The 16,637-nt window shown below is 45.2% G+C and overlaps 1 protein-coding gene across 4 annotated transcripts in view; it reads right to left on the bottom strand.

Moving 5' to 3' along the window:
* mib1 (MIB E3 ubiquitin protein ligase 1) overlaps nucleotides 1–16,637 on the bottom strand; it is a 55,929-nt gene that overhangs the window by 23,887 nt on the left and 15,405 nt on the right. For all 4 annotated transcript variants that reach the window (XM_008282904.1, XM_008282905.1, XM_008282907.1 and 1 more), the window contains exons 11-12: nucleotides 16,349–16,546; nucleotides 15,964–16,115 (exon numbers count right to left, since the gene is read on the bottom strand). In XM_008282904.1, the coding sequence (XP_008281126.1) occupies nucleotides 15,964–16,115; nucleotides 16,349–16,546 (350 nt within the window). The remainder of the gene's footprint in view (nucleotides 1–15,963; nucleotides 16,116–16,348; nucleotides 16,547–16,637) is intronic.

Below are 16,637 nucleotides of genomic sequence, written 5' to 3'. Positions count from 1 at the left end.
CCCTCTATGATGTCGACTGGTGGGCAGGAACACGCAAAAGGTGAAATTAAGACGAGCTGAAAGATTGATCGAGTGTTCACAGGCAGGCTTCGAGCTCAAAGGGAAGAAAAAAAACAAAAAAAAACGAATGTTCCGCCATCATAAGAAGCTAACCAGAATTCCCTGCACAGAACTTTCCAATCCAAGGGGACCCCTGCCTCTCGCTGGATGAGCTCTCATCAGGACCGCACACGACATGAAAGGATCTAAAACACACAATGCTGACTGAAATATATTCACCTCAGCATCCGTGCTTTATAGTTTCACGACTTCACAGCGGAAGGCTTCCTGACACTGATGAAAAAAGACTGTTTAATGCCAAAATGAAAACAAATTGCTACAAATTTTCTTAATTAAGTACAAATATAAACAAGACATTTTGTTCTATTCACTCCCCCCAAATCAATATGTGGTGAATGCACACCTGGCAGCAATTATGGTCTTGACTTGTGGCTTTTATTTCTTTTTATTGTGTGTGTGTTTACCTGCCCGAGCTTTACTATGCTGCGTTCATACATGTGAAGGACGAGCACTTCTCCAATCAATTATGTTTAATATTTGTACTTATTTTAGATCAATTTGGAAAGGTTTATCTGGTTCAATACTTCCCTGACGATACTCATCTAAAACATTTACATAACAGAACAAAAAGCTTCAAATATTAATCCTATAATCAGCCAGTTAAATGTTGTTTCAATAAACAATGCATCAACTGAACGATATGAAGAATGATTAAAACATGCAAATGGCCCATCTTACACCGATCTGTTTGGTGCATATTTTTTATTTAATTTGAATGGAGTTGCGTCTTAAATGGTTCTCATAGAGAGAACAACCCGACCCACCCCTTCATCAAGTGAAACAAAGCACATCCATTAGTAGACCCTTTTCTTATTGATCGATTAACTGCTCAGCTAAACATTCAGCCCCGTGCTATTCATCATGGAGGGAAGACATAAGCCATGCTGCTGAGTTTCAGGGGCAGATGGGATGTCGGGATGTAATTGAGATTAAACTGGTGGGTTGGGTGGCTGAAACAGGCAAAGTGGAGACCCAAAGGGGGGGATACACCAAACACAGTGAAGCTGGTTATTAAGCCACCAAACCCCTTAACCAAGCCGACAAGCTAAAATGTGCAATAAGTTTATTTACCATGAAAAGGCTGTCTGGAAAATTACTCATGGTTCAGTGTTAAGTGATGTGCAAATGAAGAGCCTGTGGGGGCAGGTGGGAATTCACAGTTGTCATCTATCCAGCTGCAAATCTGCACTTTGATTGGCAACGTAAGGTCAAGTTTGGAGCAAACACATTAGAGCTCGGAGTCCATTTTGCCTCACAAATGGTCATTTCTTGTAACAGCCGTAAAGATAATGTAATCGAAAAAGCTATAATTTGCGGTGACAACACATTAATTAAATTGCACACTTAAATCTATGCAGAATTATCTCCGCCGTGGAAAAAAAAAAAAAAAAAAAGGGCCCGAGTTATAACTGCTTGTGAGGGCAGAATGACTGTGAGCTAGTTAAAAGGCTTATCAAATTAAGGACCAGAGAATTGTGTGACATTTTTCTGGCTCATGAAAAGTCTGGGCCATCTTCAGTGTGTTTGCGAGTCATTCATTACAACTGTAATGCCACAGTCTGGCATGATTACCTTAAGGAGCACAAACACGGGCTTGCACAACTTTGCAGTTAAAATGCAGTTGGGGTAAGCAAGGCGGGAAGGAAGGGAACTTGTGTACTGGTATGTGGAGTTACCAACGGGAGGTAGAAGAGTAGAGAGTGAGAAAAAGAGAGGAGGGCACAGAGGACATTGCTTCCGTACAGTATAGATGTGCGCCATGATGAGACCAACTAATTAAATAGATTGTTCAGCGGCCGCGCCTCGGGAAAGCTTGAAAAAGACACTTGAAAATTAATGAGAACTCAAAAAAAGGAGAAAGCAGTCCAAACTTTTCAGTTCCTCAGAGGTGAAGCTGCCACTTGTCTCCCTTATATTACCCCGGAAAAAAAAAAAAAAAAAGGCAGGATGGACAAATAAATAAATAAATGGGGAAAACACAAAACTGCTTCCTGCCGTCTAATGCCCCTCCGTGCTTCACTGCACTACAGCCCTCGCTCTCCCCTCCATTTCTCGAATACGCAGTTATTCTAAGTATAGCGGTGAGAAGACAGAAGCTCTACCATAAGCAGCGTGTTCCAGGTCTATTTAAAAAGAAGAATGATAGAGACCGGTGGTGGTGGTGCTGGTGGTGCTGGTGGTGGTGGTGGTGGGGAGGGGGGTCAAAAGGACACAGAGTGAAGGGCTGATATCAGAGGAGGCAGTGGAGTCGGTGGTAAGGATGTAAAGCAGGGGATGGGGAGGTTTCAAGAATATACAAGTGGAAGCACGAGAGACCACTTTATTTGGAGCTACTAAAAATAGCGCAGCAAATGGTAGAAGGGGGCTAGCTGGCCTAACGCTCCTCTTTCCCTCCAGGCCGGTGGAATCGATAGGCAGGGAGCCGTAGGGGAGGCTTCCCGGAGCCTGTAGCCAACAGTTGCTGAGGGGGGGGATATGGACGGTGGTGGTGGTAGGGGGAGAGGCAAGGAGAGGAGCAGAGTGGAGTGGGAACTATTTTTTGCACTGCTTGACTAAATATGGTCAGGGAGGTGGTGAGACAAGACACAGGAGCAGCCCGGCAAAATGGGGCCGAGGCATGTTTCAAATGCTTGGCTTCCCACAAAGTGTTAACCATTTAGTGTAGCCCTCCACACAGCCGCCGGCCCCTCTGCCCCCTAACTTGCTGCCACCGTGTTCTTCCTCTGCCCCCTCGAACTGCAGCAGCATCTCCACTTGATCCGTTCGCAGCGAAAAGGTGACCCTCGCTCATGCACCGGAATGCACACGAAAACACAAACACCAAAAATACCAAAATGATATTGCAACATCCTCCATCTCCGGCCCCCCGACAATGCTAATCAAATTTGCATGGATCACGAGGGACTATTAAAAGTACAGCTGTCTTCTACCGCAGAGGCACAGCCATCTCGCTTTCTTTCTTTCTTTTTTTTTATTTTTAAAATACCTCTATCACAATTCTGCTCTCAAACATTCAGTAAACTCCCTCATCTAAGCTGCTGTATAAAGTTCCACTGAATAATAAAAGCGCATTTCAGGAGCAGGATAAAGCTCTGGGACTGCGTGTGTGTCGATGGAATAAGAAAAAGGCAGGGTGGGAGTACGGTTGGTACACTTTCTGCCTCCTCCACCGATCAGGGCATCCTCCCAGCTTTCTCCCTCAGAATGCACATGATGGAGAGGAGAGTGCTGCAGATTTTTTTTCACCCCCCTCCTTCTCTCCCTCTTCTCTCTCTCTGCCTCCCCCTTTTTTTTTTTTTTTCAAATGGCAGCTCTTCATGTCAGCTCTACGTCTTCCTCCTCTAAAGGTATGACTTGTGTTTGTGTGGGAATGTGTGTGTGCATGCATGTGTGTGTGTGTGCCTGCCTGCCTCCCCTCCTTTCCCCTTCCTCCTCACCCCCCTCCCCCTCTCCCTCCCTCCCTCCCTCCCTGACTCTGGCACTCAACCCGCCCGCCATCACCCCTCCTCCCCCCAATCATAGAAGCTGATTCAGCGAGTCAGGCGTGCACCCGGCACACACGATGGCTGCAGCAGCTGGAGCGCTCTCTAGGTCATTATGGCTCTCTTCACTACGGGAAGAGGAGGAGAGGAAGGGGAGGAGAGGAGGAGCAGCTCAGATAAGAAACTGATCTGACAGGTAATATATGCTCTTCCTTCGCTTTTGGACGGAGTTTACCCCTGATGGGCCTTGATGTCTCCCGTCCTGTCTCTTTCCTCTCTCTTCTTCGGATGCGATCAGTTATTAACCGCATGGTCTGCCTGTGAGTCGCGTAGTCGAAAGGGGGAGTGGAATGTACTGTTCTGCAGCAGCAGCAGCAGCAGCAGCAGCAGCAGCAGCAGCAGTAGCAGCAGCAGCAGCAGCAGCAGCACTGGGACAGAACTTAACCAGAGAACACCTTTGGGCTTTTTTTTTTCTCTCCTCCTTCTCTTGTTCCTCTTGTCTTAGAAGAAGGGAAGAAATCAAGGCTTTATTTGAAAAAAGAAAAGTATGAAGAGGAGGAGGATGCAGGAGGAGGTGAAACAGGGAGAAGGGAGGCTGGGGAGTTGCTATGGTCCACATGGATTTTAGCCCTGTTTTTTGCACTCTCCACTCTATCTCTCTCATCTTGTTCTTTCTCCCTCCCTCCCTCTCTTGTCTTGCTCTCTCTCCCTCTCCCTCTCTTGTGTTCCTGGCACTGGCCGGACATGCTGCAGCAGCAGAGCTCTTTGGCTCATTAGGCTTCATGGTTGCAGCCCTGCCGCTATCTAATGACGGACTCGTTAACTCAGACCTGCACTGGTGTGGAGAGACATTCCCTTATCCACCATTCGCCCTCTGCATCTGACACCTTCCGAGATGTTTTTTGTCACCATGACTAACGGATACTATAATTACTGGGACTTTTAATGTGTTATTTTTGGCTTTTTTTTTTTTTTTAAACATGTTTTTGGTTCTTCCCCGACGGTCTTAACGGGCCGTTTGTTAATTAAACAGAGGGGCGGGGGTGGTCACTGCTTTTCTTAATTGACGGGAGGTAAGTTTGAGGACACGTCGCACTTTTGAGACCAAGGTTGGCTGACTGGGGCGGAAGGATGGAACGTGGCGACCAGAGGGATGACGAAGCATCAGAATAATGAACAGCGGGCAGGTCATGAGTTCTGAACAGGAGGAAAAGCGGATTGACAGCACACAGCTGTGAGAAGTGTATTAACACAGATGTGGGGGGGGAGGTGAGGGGGGGTGGGAGGGGATATTGGGCAGCAATGGCTGGCTGAGTAGATGTGTGTCACTGGCTGAACCCACAGCACTTAGGGTAGTAACCTAGTTTCTTCTCTCTCTCTCTCTGTCTCTGTAACGGATTGCTATAGGCTAGGCAGGGCATGCAGGGCACACAGTACTGCAGTAGTATCGCCCAAACCAGAACAGACACAACAACCACTGGGCTATTTCGCTGGTTCACGTTCCCCAACCTCCATCCCGCTGTGTGTAGGAAGGAATTTCACCCCCTCTATCTCCTATTTGCTCACCCTCTCGGGCAGCTGTGACATTTCCTAAACAGGACGTCACACCTTTAGGACCAGGCTTATCCACCTGCCCAACCCTATCTTCGTGCTGAGAACAACTGTCACCTCCAGTTACACCTCCTCTCATTACTATTCCAAACCCTTCCACTGCAAAAACACTGCACCACTTTTCCCATTTATTCACCTCTCAGCCACCCAGTCTCCAAACTCAAACCTAAGCTAGTCCAGCCCTAATCCATTTTTCGTTTTTTACACCCATTGCCTCGGCTTTCAGCCTCCTGGCTAGCTTAGCACGGTCGCAGGCGGTGTTGACTTGTGGAATGTGCTGGTCCGGGGCAAAGATTCATTAGAGACTTGCTGAACAATTCGCGCCACCATGCAAATGGTTATCGATCTGTTCCACCCACTCTGCAACAGAACAGCTGGTTTCACCGTAAACACAGACAAGTGGGGTCTGACGAGAGGAAAAAGGAAGTTAACCATGAAAACAGTGATGTGGGTGAGGGAAAAGAGAGAGAGAGTGATACAGAGAGAGAGAGAAACGCAGAGGGGGAGAGAGAGAGAGAGAGAGAGGTGGTGGTGATGGTGGTGGGTGGGGGGGTATAGCCAGGACCAATCCACAAGTGCTGAGTGGGCATTAGCGCCTTCATGTGACCTATGGCCTGCCTCTGTGCCTAAAGCCCAAATCCTGCTCACAATAGCTTCCTGTTCAACTTGGATCACCCTCGTTTTCAAACATCAGCAGGCGCTCCTGTTTGCCACTGGGGACGTTGCTGACACAAGAGAGACATGGGACGGGCGAGAGAGGAGCACATATGGGTGCAAGTCAGAGGTAGGAGAGGAGAAAGGATATAGAAAGTGGGGGGGTGAAATAGGAGAAGGAAATGATGGCGAGGAAGACAGATTGAAAGAGGAGTGGGCGGAGAGAAGGGAAAATGTTTAGTATGTCAGCGGGACCATTCGGCTTATAGGTGCACCCTTGCTCCCGGGACACGGCAAACGATCGTCATACAAGACCGGGTGCACCTTACAGCACGGACCTTTTTTCTTTTTCCTTTTTTTTTTTTTCCAAATCAAAGGAGAAAACTCTTCCCTTCTTTGCTGCTGCTTTTATCCAACCCCTTTATCTACCTCCACAATGTTTTTCCTGGAAAGAGAAAAAGACCACCTTCTAACTGCCATAAAAAAAGGGAGCCGTATTCCTACTCCCCCTCCTCCTCCACCCCCCGAGCCTCCTGGTTTCTCCCAGTTGCGTGGAGGACAGCAGGGGTCACTGGGACAGTCGACTATGGTATGGACTGCAAAACTTCTGTTATGTTCAGGGGCGGGGGGACTGGCTGTTCAACCTTACATGGCAACCAAAGGAAAGCCTTGAGTGTTGAACTGAATTTACACTCAAAGTCACCTTACAGTGCAGACTACCATACTTGGGAGAGAGAACGGTGAGGAAAAATGTTCTGCTCATAACTTCCTGACCTTGACAAAAGGTGAGAAAATTTCATACCTAAGATTACCTCCTTGGTGTACATACTTCTTTATGTACCCATATGAACATATGATAGCTATGGAATGTAAAGAAGTATGTATTCTTGGTGAGGTGCGAATCCTCGTTCTGGAAAAATTATGTTGGGCAGCGCTGTCTCAGGATATGTTTGTGCTTTGCAGACCGGTAATATGTCTGTGATTGTGGTGAAGAGAAAATAGCAAGGAAAGTAAAAGTGAGGGAGAGAGAGAGAGAGAGAGAGTGTAGAAAAGAGAGGAAGAATGTGAGTGGTAAGGCTCATACATTAGCTATACTGTCTCTGGGCAGTCTCACTGCAGCAATCATCGCTGTAGGGAACTTACTGCTTTCTCAAACTGGCTGACTTGGCCAATAAAAATCTCTCATCCAAGCTACGGCAACAATTCATTGGACAATTACGTAAGTTAGCACAAAATAATACTAATCATGTTTAGGCTCTGACAGCAGTATGGCTCGTCCATGACTTTGGCCACCTTCGCCAACTACAGGCCGTTGCCTTGTGACGCTGCCATATGAACAGGGCCTCCTTTCATTATTGGGTGATTTTGCTGCATTACAGCCCTTGAAATTCAGCCAGCTGCAACTTAGCACCAACTTCAGCGAGCAGCGAGTGGTATGCCGGAGCTGCTCCTGACCATTAATACCATAATCTTTTCCAGTGATCCTACATGGCTCAAGAGGGGGAACTAAAGCAAGGTGAACTGGACCAAAACTCTGTCATTGTTGCTGGCTAGTTCTTAAAAAAAACGATATGCAACTGAAAGAGCAGTAAATAGTTGCTGAGGAGGCAGAACGAAGAGGCACTGAGGCTGCTGCTGCTGCCACAGCCTTGCTCTATCCTAGCGCTGTATCATATGGCTTCTGTGTTAACAATCTTGTGTGTTTAACTATGCCTGCCCTCCCTTTATGCCACTGCCCTTATCCACACAGCCTCCCCACATCAACCCGGCTGCCCCGTGCCCCCCTCCTTTTCTCTGATTCCTGCTCTCATTGTTCACGTTTGCTATGCTTGCCAAATGCTTTGCTGGGCTGCATGGCAGCCAGATTAGACCATCAAAAAGTGACAATGCAGGATCAGGGTCAACTCTGGCCCGTCAGCTGATTCCAATTGTCGACTGCTTCAAACAAATAAAGGCAACAGAATATGGACAGAGAGGCGCAGAGAGAAATGAAGCGAGGGGGGAAATGGGGAGTAGTTTGCATGGTGAGCTATTCATATCGAGCACTTTCACCTATTCTGACCTCCTTTTCTAGCCTGAAACATAGACAAGGCCTTGACCAATTTTAGCACAGGTTTACCTCTTTTTAAACCTCTATAATGTCGCTCCTTCATCCTCCAAGATAGATTTACAATAGTGATGCTACTATTGCTCCAGTAAACATGGATCTGGATTAATATGGAAAACACATACGATAGATAAATGTAAAATGTTCAAAAATGCATCCCACAGCGGAACAATGGAAAAAACGTATGTATGCCACTGTAGTACGATAGCTCTAACGACAAAACACTTCATTCAGAACTGATTATAATGCCAAGTGTGGAGCTGATGTAGTCTATTACCCTTGAATAAAACTAATATCTAAGCTGAGCTGACAGGGCCGACATAAACACAATCTCCTTTCTTTTTTAGTGTTTGCTAAAAGCGGTTTAAAAAAAAAACCTTTCAGTAAGAAACAGCTTCAATAATAAATACATTTCTCTCATTGACTGCTAACATTCCTTATTTTGCATTTGCTTTGATGCAGTTAATTTTTCACGTCTGGATAATAAATAACAGAAAAGCTCTTAACCTCCGAAGGCAAAGACTCAACTTAAAGGCGAGACCTGCACCAAAGTCATGAGAATTTACACAAAGTTAAACTGTTGGTTGTAATTCTAAACAGCTGCCAAATAGAATCAAATTAGTTTCTAATAAGTCAACTGGGAAAAATAGCAAAACTAACCGTGGAAAAGGTCGCCTCAGTCTAGATATAACATTCAGTGTTTTTACTTGAGAAAAGCAGAACAAAGCTGCCTTTTCAGACTCTGTGTCGTTCAGTTTTGCTCCATTTTACTGATGTGCATGATATTATGTCAGTGTCACTCTCCTTTCTGTCAAGATATCAGAGGCGTATGGGTTTGTCTAGCTTGCGCTGCATGTTTCACCCTGGCCTTCAATAGCGATGGCCTGCTGTCTGAGTGACAAACACAGCAGATGCTGACATTATCAAATGCTAAGTGCCTGTCGTCCCCCCTGCTTTTGCCCTGTTATGGCCCTTAGACGAGGTGAGCAGCCTGGCCACCTGACTCTGAGCGACTGTGTGTGCAAGTGAGCAAGCATGAATGTGCATGTGTATGTTACAAATAGACCTGCCTCTGGTGTGCCATATCAAGCTGGCCCTATGTTGACCTCCATCCTGTCTACAAGCAGCGCTGTATATCCCTCAGCTGTCGCCGGTCACTCTAAGAACCTAATTCGTGCCTTGGCAGAAAAAGTCAATAATTATAACAGCTGACTATGCTTCATAGCCCCCCATGTCACAGTGTCAAGGGAACATGTATGAGAATTATGAATAAATGATCGCTGAAGAAAGGCCAAATAAACGTCAGTTAACGATATCTAGCAAAGATAAAGTTACAGGCAGCACAAATGTTTGAGTGTTTTGCAGCATGAATTTAAAATATTTCAGCTATGATGAAAAAAATGTAAAACGTGAAATGTTTGATGTTTCTGTAATAACAGAAAGGGAATAACGATCTCATGATTGACTACAACGATGAAGAAACACACAGAAGAGCAAAATGAAAGCTATTTTTGTGTTCCTCTGATCATTTTTGTATCAGCACGGGGACGCTTTATAGTAGAAAAAGTTCCAATACTGTACGACCGCATACCCTGAAAGAGACATGAAATAATCTGCTCTCAGTCAAGTTTCAAACAGTACCCTTTACACCGCAAATCAGTCCCGAGGACTTAAATGACTGGTTTAAATTAATGTTGTGACTTGACACCCCTGAGTACTGCTGCAGGAGTGTGAGTGAGAGAGCTTGTGTATGTAGTTATGCCTCTGCATTTGTCTATTGGCCGTCTCGGTGACCGGAGCGGCGGCGTGCTTGCAGCAGGGCCCATCTGTCAGAGCCTGTAATTGCTTCATGACTCCAGGACATTTGACTCAAGTGCACTGCCACAGATTATTATTATCCTTTTCTCAGGGAACAATTTTTCTCACTCTCTGAGAGGGGGGCAAGCATAAAACTTAAAAAGATAGCGTGGAGGATAAATAGACTGCCTGGGAGGCAGCAAAGGAGAAAGTTAGGTAAGGTTGATCAACTGTACCTGTGTGTTATTGGTGTGGTGGTAAATGGGGTGTAGTGTCCTAAATGTGCCGGTGTGTCACACAGAATGGGTGAAGGTGAAAAGGCTAAGGAAAAAGTAGGATAAAGAAAAAGACAGCACGGTCCATTCCGACGAGTGGGTGGACACGGTGTAATGAGCCACAACTCAGGTTTTAAAGAGGTGTTCAGATGCAACATGCCCTTCTTCTGCGCAGCACTGTGTCATTTCTTTGGGTAAACTTTGAGCCAGTTCACTTCACATCGACAGCTCCGGTGTCTGTCTCTGAAACAGTGATTCCACAATGCTTTGCTAAAGCTGGTAAAATGGAACCAAATCACCTCTTGAATGGATTTGGTCCCCTTCAACCAGCTGTAGCTATGCTTTGATGACTACAGGAACCCTTTTTGCTGCGATGCCTTCAACACAATCACTGTAATAACAGCAGGCCACTTCATGATGACTGGCTTATGGCTTTTCCTCCACCAACAACATCTGGAGTGTTCAGTGAATGTCATATTCAGTGCTGCACCTGTCTCATTTTTGACTAATAAAGAAACCAATCCCAGCTTCAAATCTCTTGTATGGTCCCCTTTCCTGACTGAGTGTTGCCTTCCTGTCTCTAGAGGGATTGATATTCTGACCAGACTATCAAGGGCTGTTTCAAAAATAGCAGGGGGTAGACGTGCAGCGTGCGCTATTTCAGAAATACAGCACTCACATGTCTGTGCGAGAATGTACGGCTGTCTTGCTAAAACACTTTCTAAACTGACTGTCACTGGATGCTAACAGTCGATTACACTGTGGGTGGGAATAGGCAAAATAAAAAAATAAAGCAGCGAGCTAATGCATCTCAGCAGGGCTACGACGGCATTGTGAAGAGTTCTAAAGAAAAAAAAACACAAAAACAGGAGGGCAAGAAGCTAAGAAGGGGCAAAATACAGTTGTTTAGAGAACGTACAGAACACACACACACACACACACAAAGTCTTCAGCCTCCTCTCCCTCAAGCATACTGCAGTGATGTCGGACAAGCTGGGGTAGACGAGAGCCAGATGCTTTGGAGGACAGAAGCTGAACGTACAAATCACAGGAGCACACAGTCGCTCTCAAGCAGCTACAGTCTCACACGTCCGCATGCTGTGGCTGCAGAACAAGCAGGCAGATCAAACTCAAATCCCCTCACGCAGCGTCTCCTGCCGTCCCTCCTTTTCGGCTCCCTCTCGGCGCTTTGCCTACCTAATTTGGCACTTAATGCGACGTCAAACCGGTTTCTTTTTAAGCACGGAAAATATAAAAAGAAACGCTCCTAAATCATTTGTTTCACGGCTGATCTAAAAGTTGTCATTTGCCTAATTACTCGAATCAGTTTGTGGGTATAGCATATAGATGTGACTGTTAATTCGAGTTCAAAGTGTTTTCCACTGGACCAATAACAATTACATGAAACCCATTTGTGCACCCTAACAAGCAGCAGTTTACTCAGTCACGGTGGTCTGACTTGATTAGCCTAACATGAGCGTGAGAGGGTGCTCATGAACATATCAGCAAACTTGTAGCAACGGTTGACCCACGGGCCTCCAACACTATCTTCCATCTAACCACGATCCCTGTTACAATACCACCATCGTGCCGCTGACTGCTCACAGAACCCTCCGTCTCCTCAGGTAAGGCAATTACCGCGGGGTTTGCCTGTACGCTACCATGTTAAAAGAAAGCGGAGAACCACATCGGAGAGGGAGGAGGGCAAATATTACAAGGAGGTGACACGTAAAAGGGTACAGACAGCCGCTGCAGGGCTTGTTTAGAGCCCGTTTATGAGTCATGGGCTATTAATCGTATTGTTTACTGTATTGTAGCAGCTACTGGCTTCGAGCAGCTCGAGGGAAAGACACGGAGATGAGCCAGGCTCTCCTTGCAGGCTGGAGCTGCGGTAAACACACAAGGAGAACACACACTGCGGAGGCCCGAGAAAGCCCGTTCCTGGAGACGTTACTGCTGGTTATACCGACACTTCCAATTTACTAGGAATTGTAAAACTTAACAACTAGGTTTAATTTATGAGGAAATGCCTTTACACGCTGTAGTGGTGTGTGTGTGTCTGTGTGTGTGTGTGTGAGTAATGAACAAGGTAAAATATTGTAAAACTCCCCGGTTCCTGCCGCTCCCCTGTTGGTAGAGTTGATTTGTCTCAGTATTTGGGACTTCAAGTTGAAAGATTCATCTGTCACCCACAGGGTTCTTCCTATGTGTCTTCCTCAATCTTGTTTCCACTGCTGGAAGACCCACCCACGCTCTTAAAACACCCAGGCACACAACACATTACACGCACACCAGGGACTCTGACGCATTCTCTACTTGAACCCAAAAGCTAGCATTCGACGTTAATAACTTACATCACTTAGCCGAACAGAACACAGAAAGGAAGCTCGGTTCTTTTTTTTTTTTTTTTTTTTTTTTCCTCCTCCCTGTTCTCCAGGAGTTGTGCTGTAATAGTTTTGATGAGAAATTACATTTTATTCTTGTTTTGGCCACTGTGCCAATACTCAATCTAAACACAAGGAAAACAGCAGGCCCCAATTCAGAAAGCTACCATCAGACAGCAATAATAAAATGAGTCATTAACTGGATGTTCTTCATGTGATATCCTTTATCTGAGGGCCTTTTGATTAGCTTCCAACTCCGAGCACTTCTTATCGACAGTCATCAAGAGTGCTTTTTTAGAAATATGATTCTATGTTAGGAATTCCTCCGAGCGCTCGATCGAAACAACGGCCTCTGCACTAAAAAACAAACTGGACGAGGTACTTTTACTTCAACCTGGGGAGAGATTTTCGAGAGCTTTAGGACTTGTGGACTGTCTTCCCGATATTGCAGGAGCTCGAGCGTGAAATAAAAGTAAATGGGCAGACTGGAGAAGGCGACATATATCTTCGTTTCTCTGAAGGCAAGGGGACAGAGCGCGGACTGAAGCAAGCAATGCACACACAACACGACAGCAGCCCTGGTACAGAAAATACTGTACTCCAGCATTTCTCGCCTGTAAATCAATGAATCCACCGGCGGACCAGAATCCTACTGTATATCCTTAACCCGGGTTTACATACACACATTATGCACCCGTTGCTTTTTAATATTTATAATGCAAATAATTTTGTTTAAACTCTGCTGCTCTGTGACCTTTCCTAAATATGTGCGCTGCTATTCATTAAAATTTAAAAGCTATGCAGTAAAAAGACCACACGGTAGACTTGTAATCGGTTTTTTTTCTTCCCTCCTCTTGAAGTCCGACTGGGACGGCTTTAATTTCTGTCCTGCCATTTACGCAGTTAAGTTTGAAAAACATTTACCGTAGACATGCGTCTATATAACTGCATTCAATTTCAGAGATCATCACCTCTGGAATTACATGCCAAGGGGGGACAAACTGAGATGGTTCTGTACCTTTAGAAAAATAAATGAATACATTAGTGTGGACTCACTTTAACTTATATTATTTAATTAGACATTTCTGCACCTGTGTTGCTGTTCATACTATGTCTATTAATTAATTAACATTAATTTGATATTTAAATTCCGTCTCATCCATGTATTTGTACACAACTGATGTTGTTACTAAAGCACTGCATGACAGCTTCACAATATAATAATTTTTTCTGACACCTTTGATAAGCGATGCTTTCTGTTTCTGTACAGTTGCATCTAAGTCAATCTGCAAATCAATTGATCAGTGCACCACGAACTAATCAGGCATTAAAGTGGCTTTAGATAATCTATTCTGCAGCGTACCAGAGGCGGAGGGCCGGGTCCGTCCGGGCTTTCGGTGGATGACAGGTGTTCCAAAGCCCTCCGACCTGAATTCCATTTGTCCTCGTGCCAAAAGAATAAATGCCAGTGAAGGGGAATGACATTTAGCCCGGGATAACCACGCTCGCACACAAATACTGTTAACTTTCACTACTCCGAGACCTCAGAAAAGGGGAGTTATGATTCTAATCCGTTATGTGTCAAATTCTGCAAATACATCCTCACGATCTGCTCAGTGTTCAATCTGTCTGTGCGATGTTCACACACAGCCCTGGCTCTGCAAACGGGAAACAAACAAAGCGGCTGGGACCAGTCCACACAACACTATTACAGCGTTTCTCGTCCACGCTCGTGCACAGGACGGGGCAAACGGGCGGGGGAGGGGAGACGAGGGGGAAAAGGGTGCAGTGCGATGCGAGGGACTGTAAATCCAGTACACGCTAACTATCTGAATATGCTAAACACCGACAGTCTGTGTGCAGAATCGCAGACTCCACCTTCAAGAGACCCTGGATGATCAATATGAAACAGACAGTCATCTCTCTGAGCCATCTTTAATATGCTCAGGGTTGAGAGACCAGAATAAAACAGATAAAGAGTGGAGCAGCAACCTGCTGGTCAGAAATAGCAATGGCCAAGGACAAGAAGCTCTGCTGCTGCTGCTGCTGCTGCTGCTGCATGGGCCAGGCTCTGTTCGCAGCACATGTTGATGGATTAGCGTAACAGTAAAAAGGAAAACAACAAATGAACTCGAGAGGCTATTAGCTATACTAATAAAAAAGTCAACATAAGAGAACATAGCATCTGTTGAGGAGATGGATGAGACCTAAAGGCCCGCTTTGAAACGCCAATGAATGTCAAAGCAAATTGAGATACCAAAGTAGAGCTTATAGGTGGATAAAAGGTCTTCAGCGAGGCAGTGGAATGAAATATATTTCAGCGTTTTCAACTATTTTTTAAATTGAAGTGGAATCTGTGGAAGTCATCAAAATGGTTGGTTCATTTTAAATATTAAAAATCTATTCACACCAGACAGTAGCGGTCTGTTAGAGGACGCCGAAAAGATAATCCACGACATGAAAACGAATCTCTACAACAAACACCAACTTGTGAAATAAACACACATTCTGAACTGATCCTCAATAGGACTCACTGCCAGTTAATCAAAATTTTGTAATTGCTTACGTCAGCGACTTGGCCCAGATCGTCTCCTAGTTTGGACCCGTAGATGGCGAGTCTTTCATTCCAAGGGAGGATGATTAAGTAACAGATTAGTGATTCTGTCGTGGCCTCTGTACCCTGGCTGCTCAGAAGCAGAACATACACTCTACTGGTTGGAGTTTTAGCTAATACTTGTGATATGGCTTGAACAGCAATGCTCTAAAATTTAGTTTTCTGTGCCAAGCTGTGCTAAGCTGAACGATCCATGACAAAGGAGATGTATAAGCAAAGATATTAGCTCATGGCGAAGCACATTTAATGGAGTCCCGTGCATTTTTTTTCCTTGCAATCACAACACAGCAGCTACATATGGCTGCAGAATATGTATCCCTGATCCTCTTTTTATCCTTTTCAGACACTGATTTGATGCAGGAAAGTGCACATAATGTTCCCCAAAAATTAAATAAAGGGAGAATAAAACACATTCTCAAAATAAATTAATCTAATCTACAAATAAAATTGAAACCTAAAATGAGAAACAACTAGTCTATATTTTGCATTTAAATAGTAGCTGCCAGCCACTAGAAGGAAAAAATCCAGTGCTGAGTCAACTTGAACAATAAGCTGTAAAACTGTCGAGCAATGCTGAACAGCAGAGGAGCGGAGATACTGAACACATCAGCTCATTTAAATCCACAAAATTAAGGATAATTTCAATAGCATTTAGTGGGCATTTCATCCATAGCCAAGCTCGCAGCAGACACTGTTTTGTTTTTGCCTGAGACAGAACACCAGAAATAATTATTTTTCCCATCTTACTCATCATATATTAATTTAGTGTGAAAACCAGAGCCAGAATTTGGAAGCCAATTTTACGTAGCTTATCTCGCTGAGACTACTGCCTCCACAGATTCCACTTCAAACATACACTCATTCATCGTAGCCACCAAGCAGGTGGGTCAGCTCGCTGCGGCAGTGAGGTGTCACATACCTGGGGTTCCCTCGCAGGGCAGCATGATGCAAGGCGTTGAACCCATTATTGTTAGTGATAGTAACATCAGCGCCGGCCTCCAGCAGCACCGACAACATGTCATCTCTCTTCTTGCTAATGGCATCGTGCAGAGGTGTGTCCCCTTCTGAGTCCTTAAAGGAAAACCAAGTATTACTTTCTGCTCTAAACTAATCCAATTCAAACCGTGCATGAAATAACCGTTCAGCTGTCTGCTTCAAGACCATGTAATTTACAATCAATGAAAGGCAGACTGTCACTGCTCATTGTTGTTAGAGGTTTTTGCTTCTATGTTGCTTCTGTAAGACGTCACAAGGCCTGCCATGAAGCATTACCCAACAGACAAATGAATTACAGCCATAGGTACCTGGAGGCTGGGGTGGCAGCCGAAGTCCAGCAGGGTTTTAACCACTTGTAGATGACCTTTGTTGACGGCTATGTGCAGCGGAGTCTGTCTTCGCTTGTTTCTGGCGTTCAAGTCAGCACCGCCCCTCTGCAGCACCTCAATGACAGAGCCCTCATCACCAAAGGCTGCGTGGTGCACCGCCCGGTCTCCATCTTTGTCCTGAGTACAGTGACACACCCGAAAAATGACTTAATGCTGAGCCCACGAGGGGATTGTTCTTCACTGTTTAAAATGCCACGTAATAGGTTAA

This window comes from Stegastes partitus, unplaced genomic scaffold (genome assembly GCF_000690725.1).
Source record: "Stegastes partitus isolate 25-593 unplaced genomic scaffold, Stegastes_partitus-1.0.2 Scaffold289, whole genome shotgun sequence".
NCBI lineage: Eukaryota > Metazoa > Chordata > Actinopteri > Pomacentridae > Stegastes > Stegastes partitus.
Note: the sequence above shows the minus strand (reverse complement) of the source record. Positions and strands in the feature narration are given on the sequence as shown.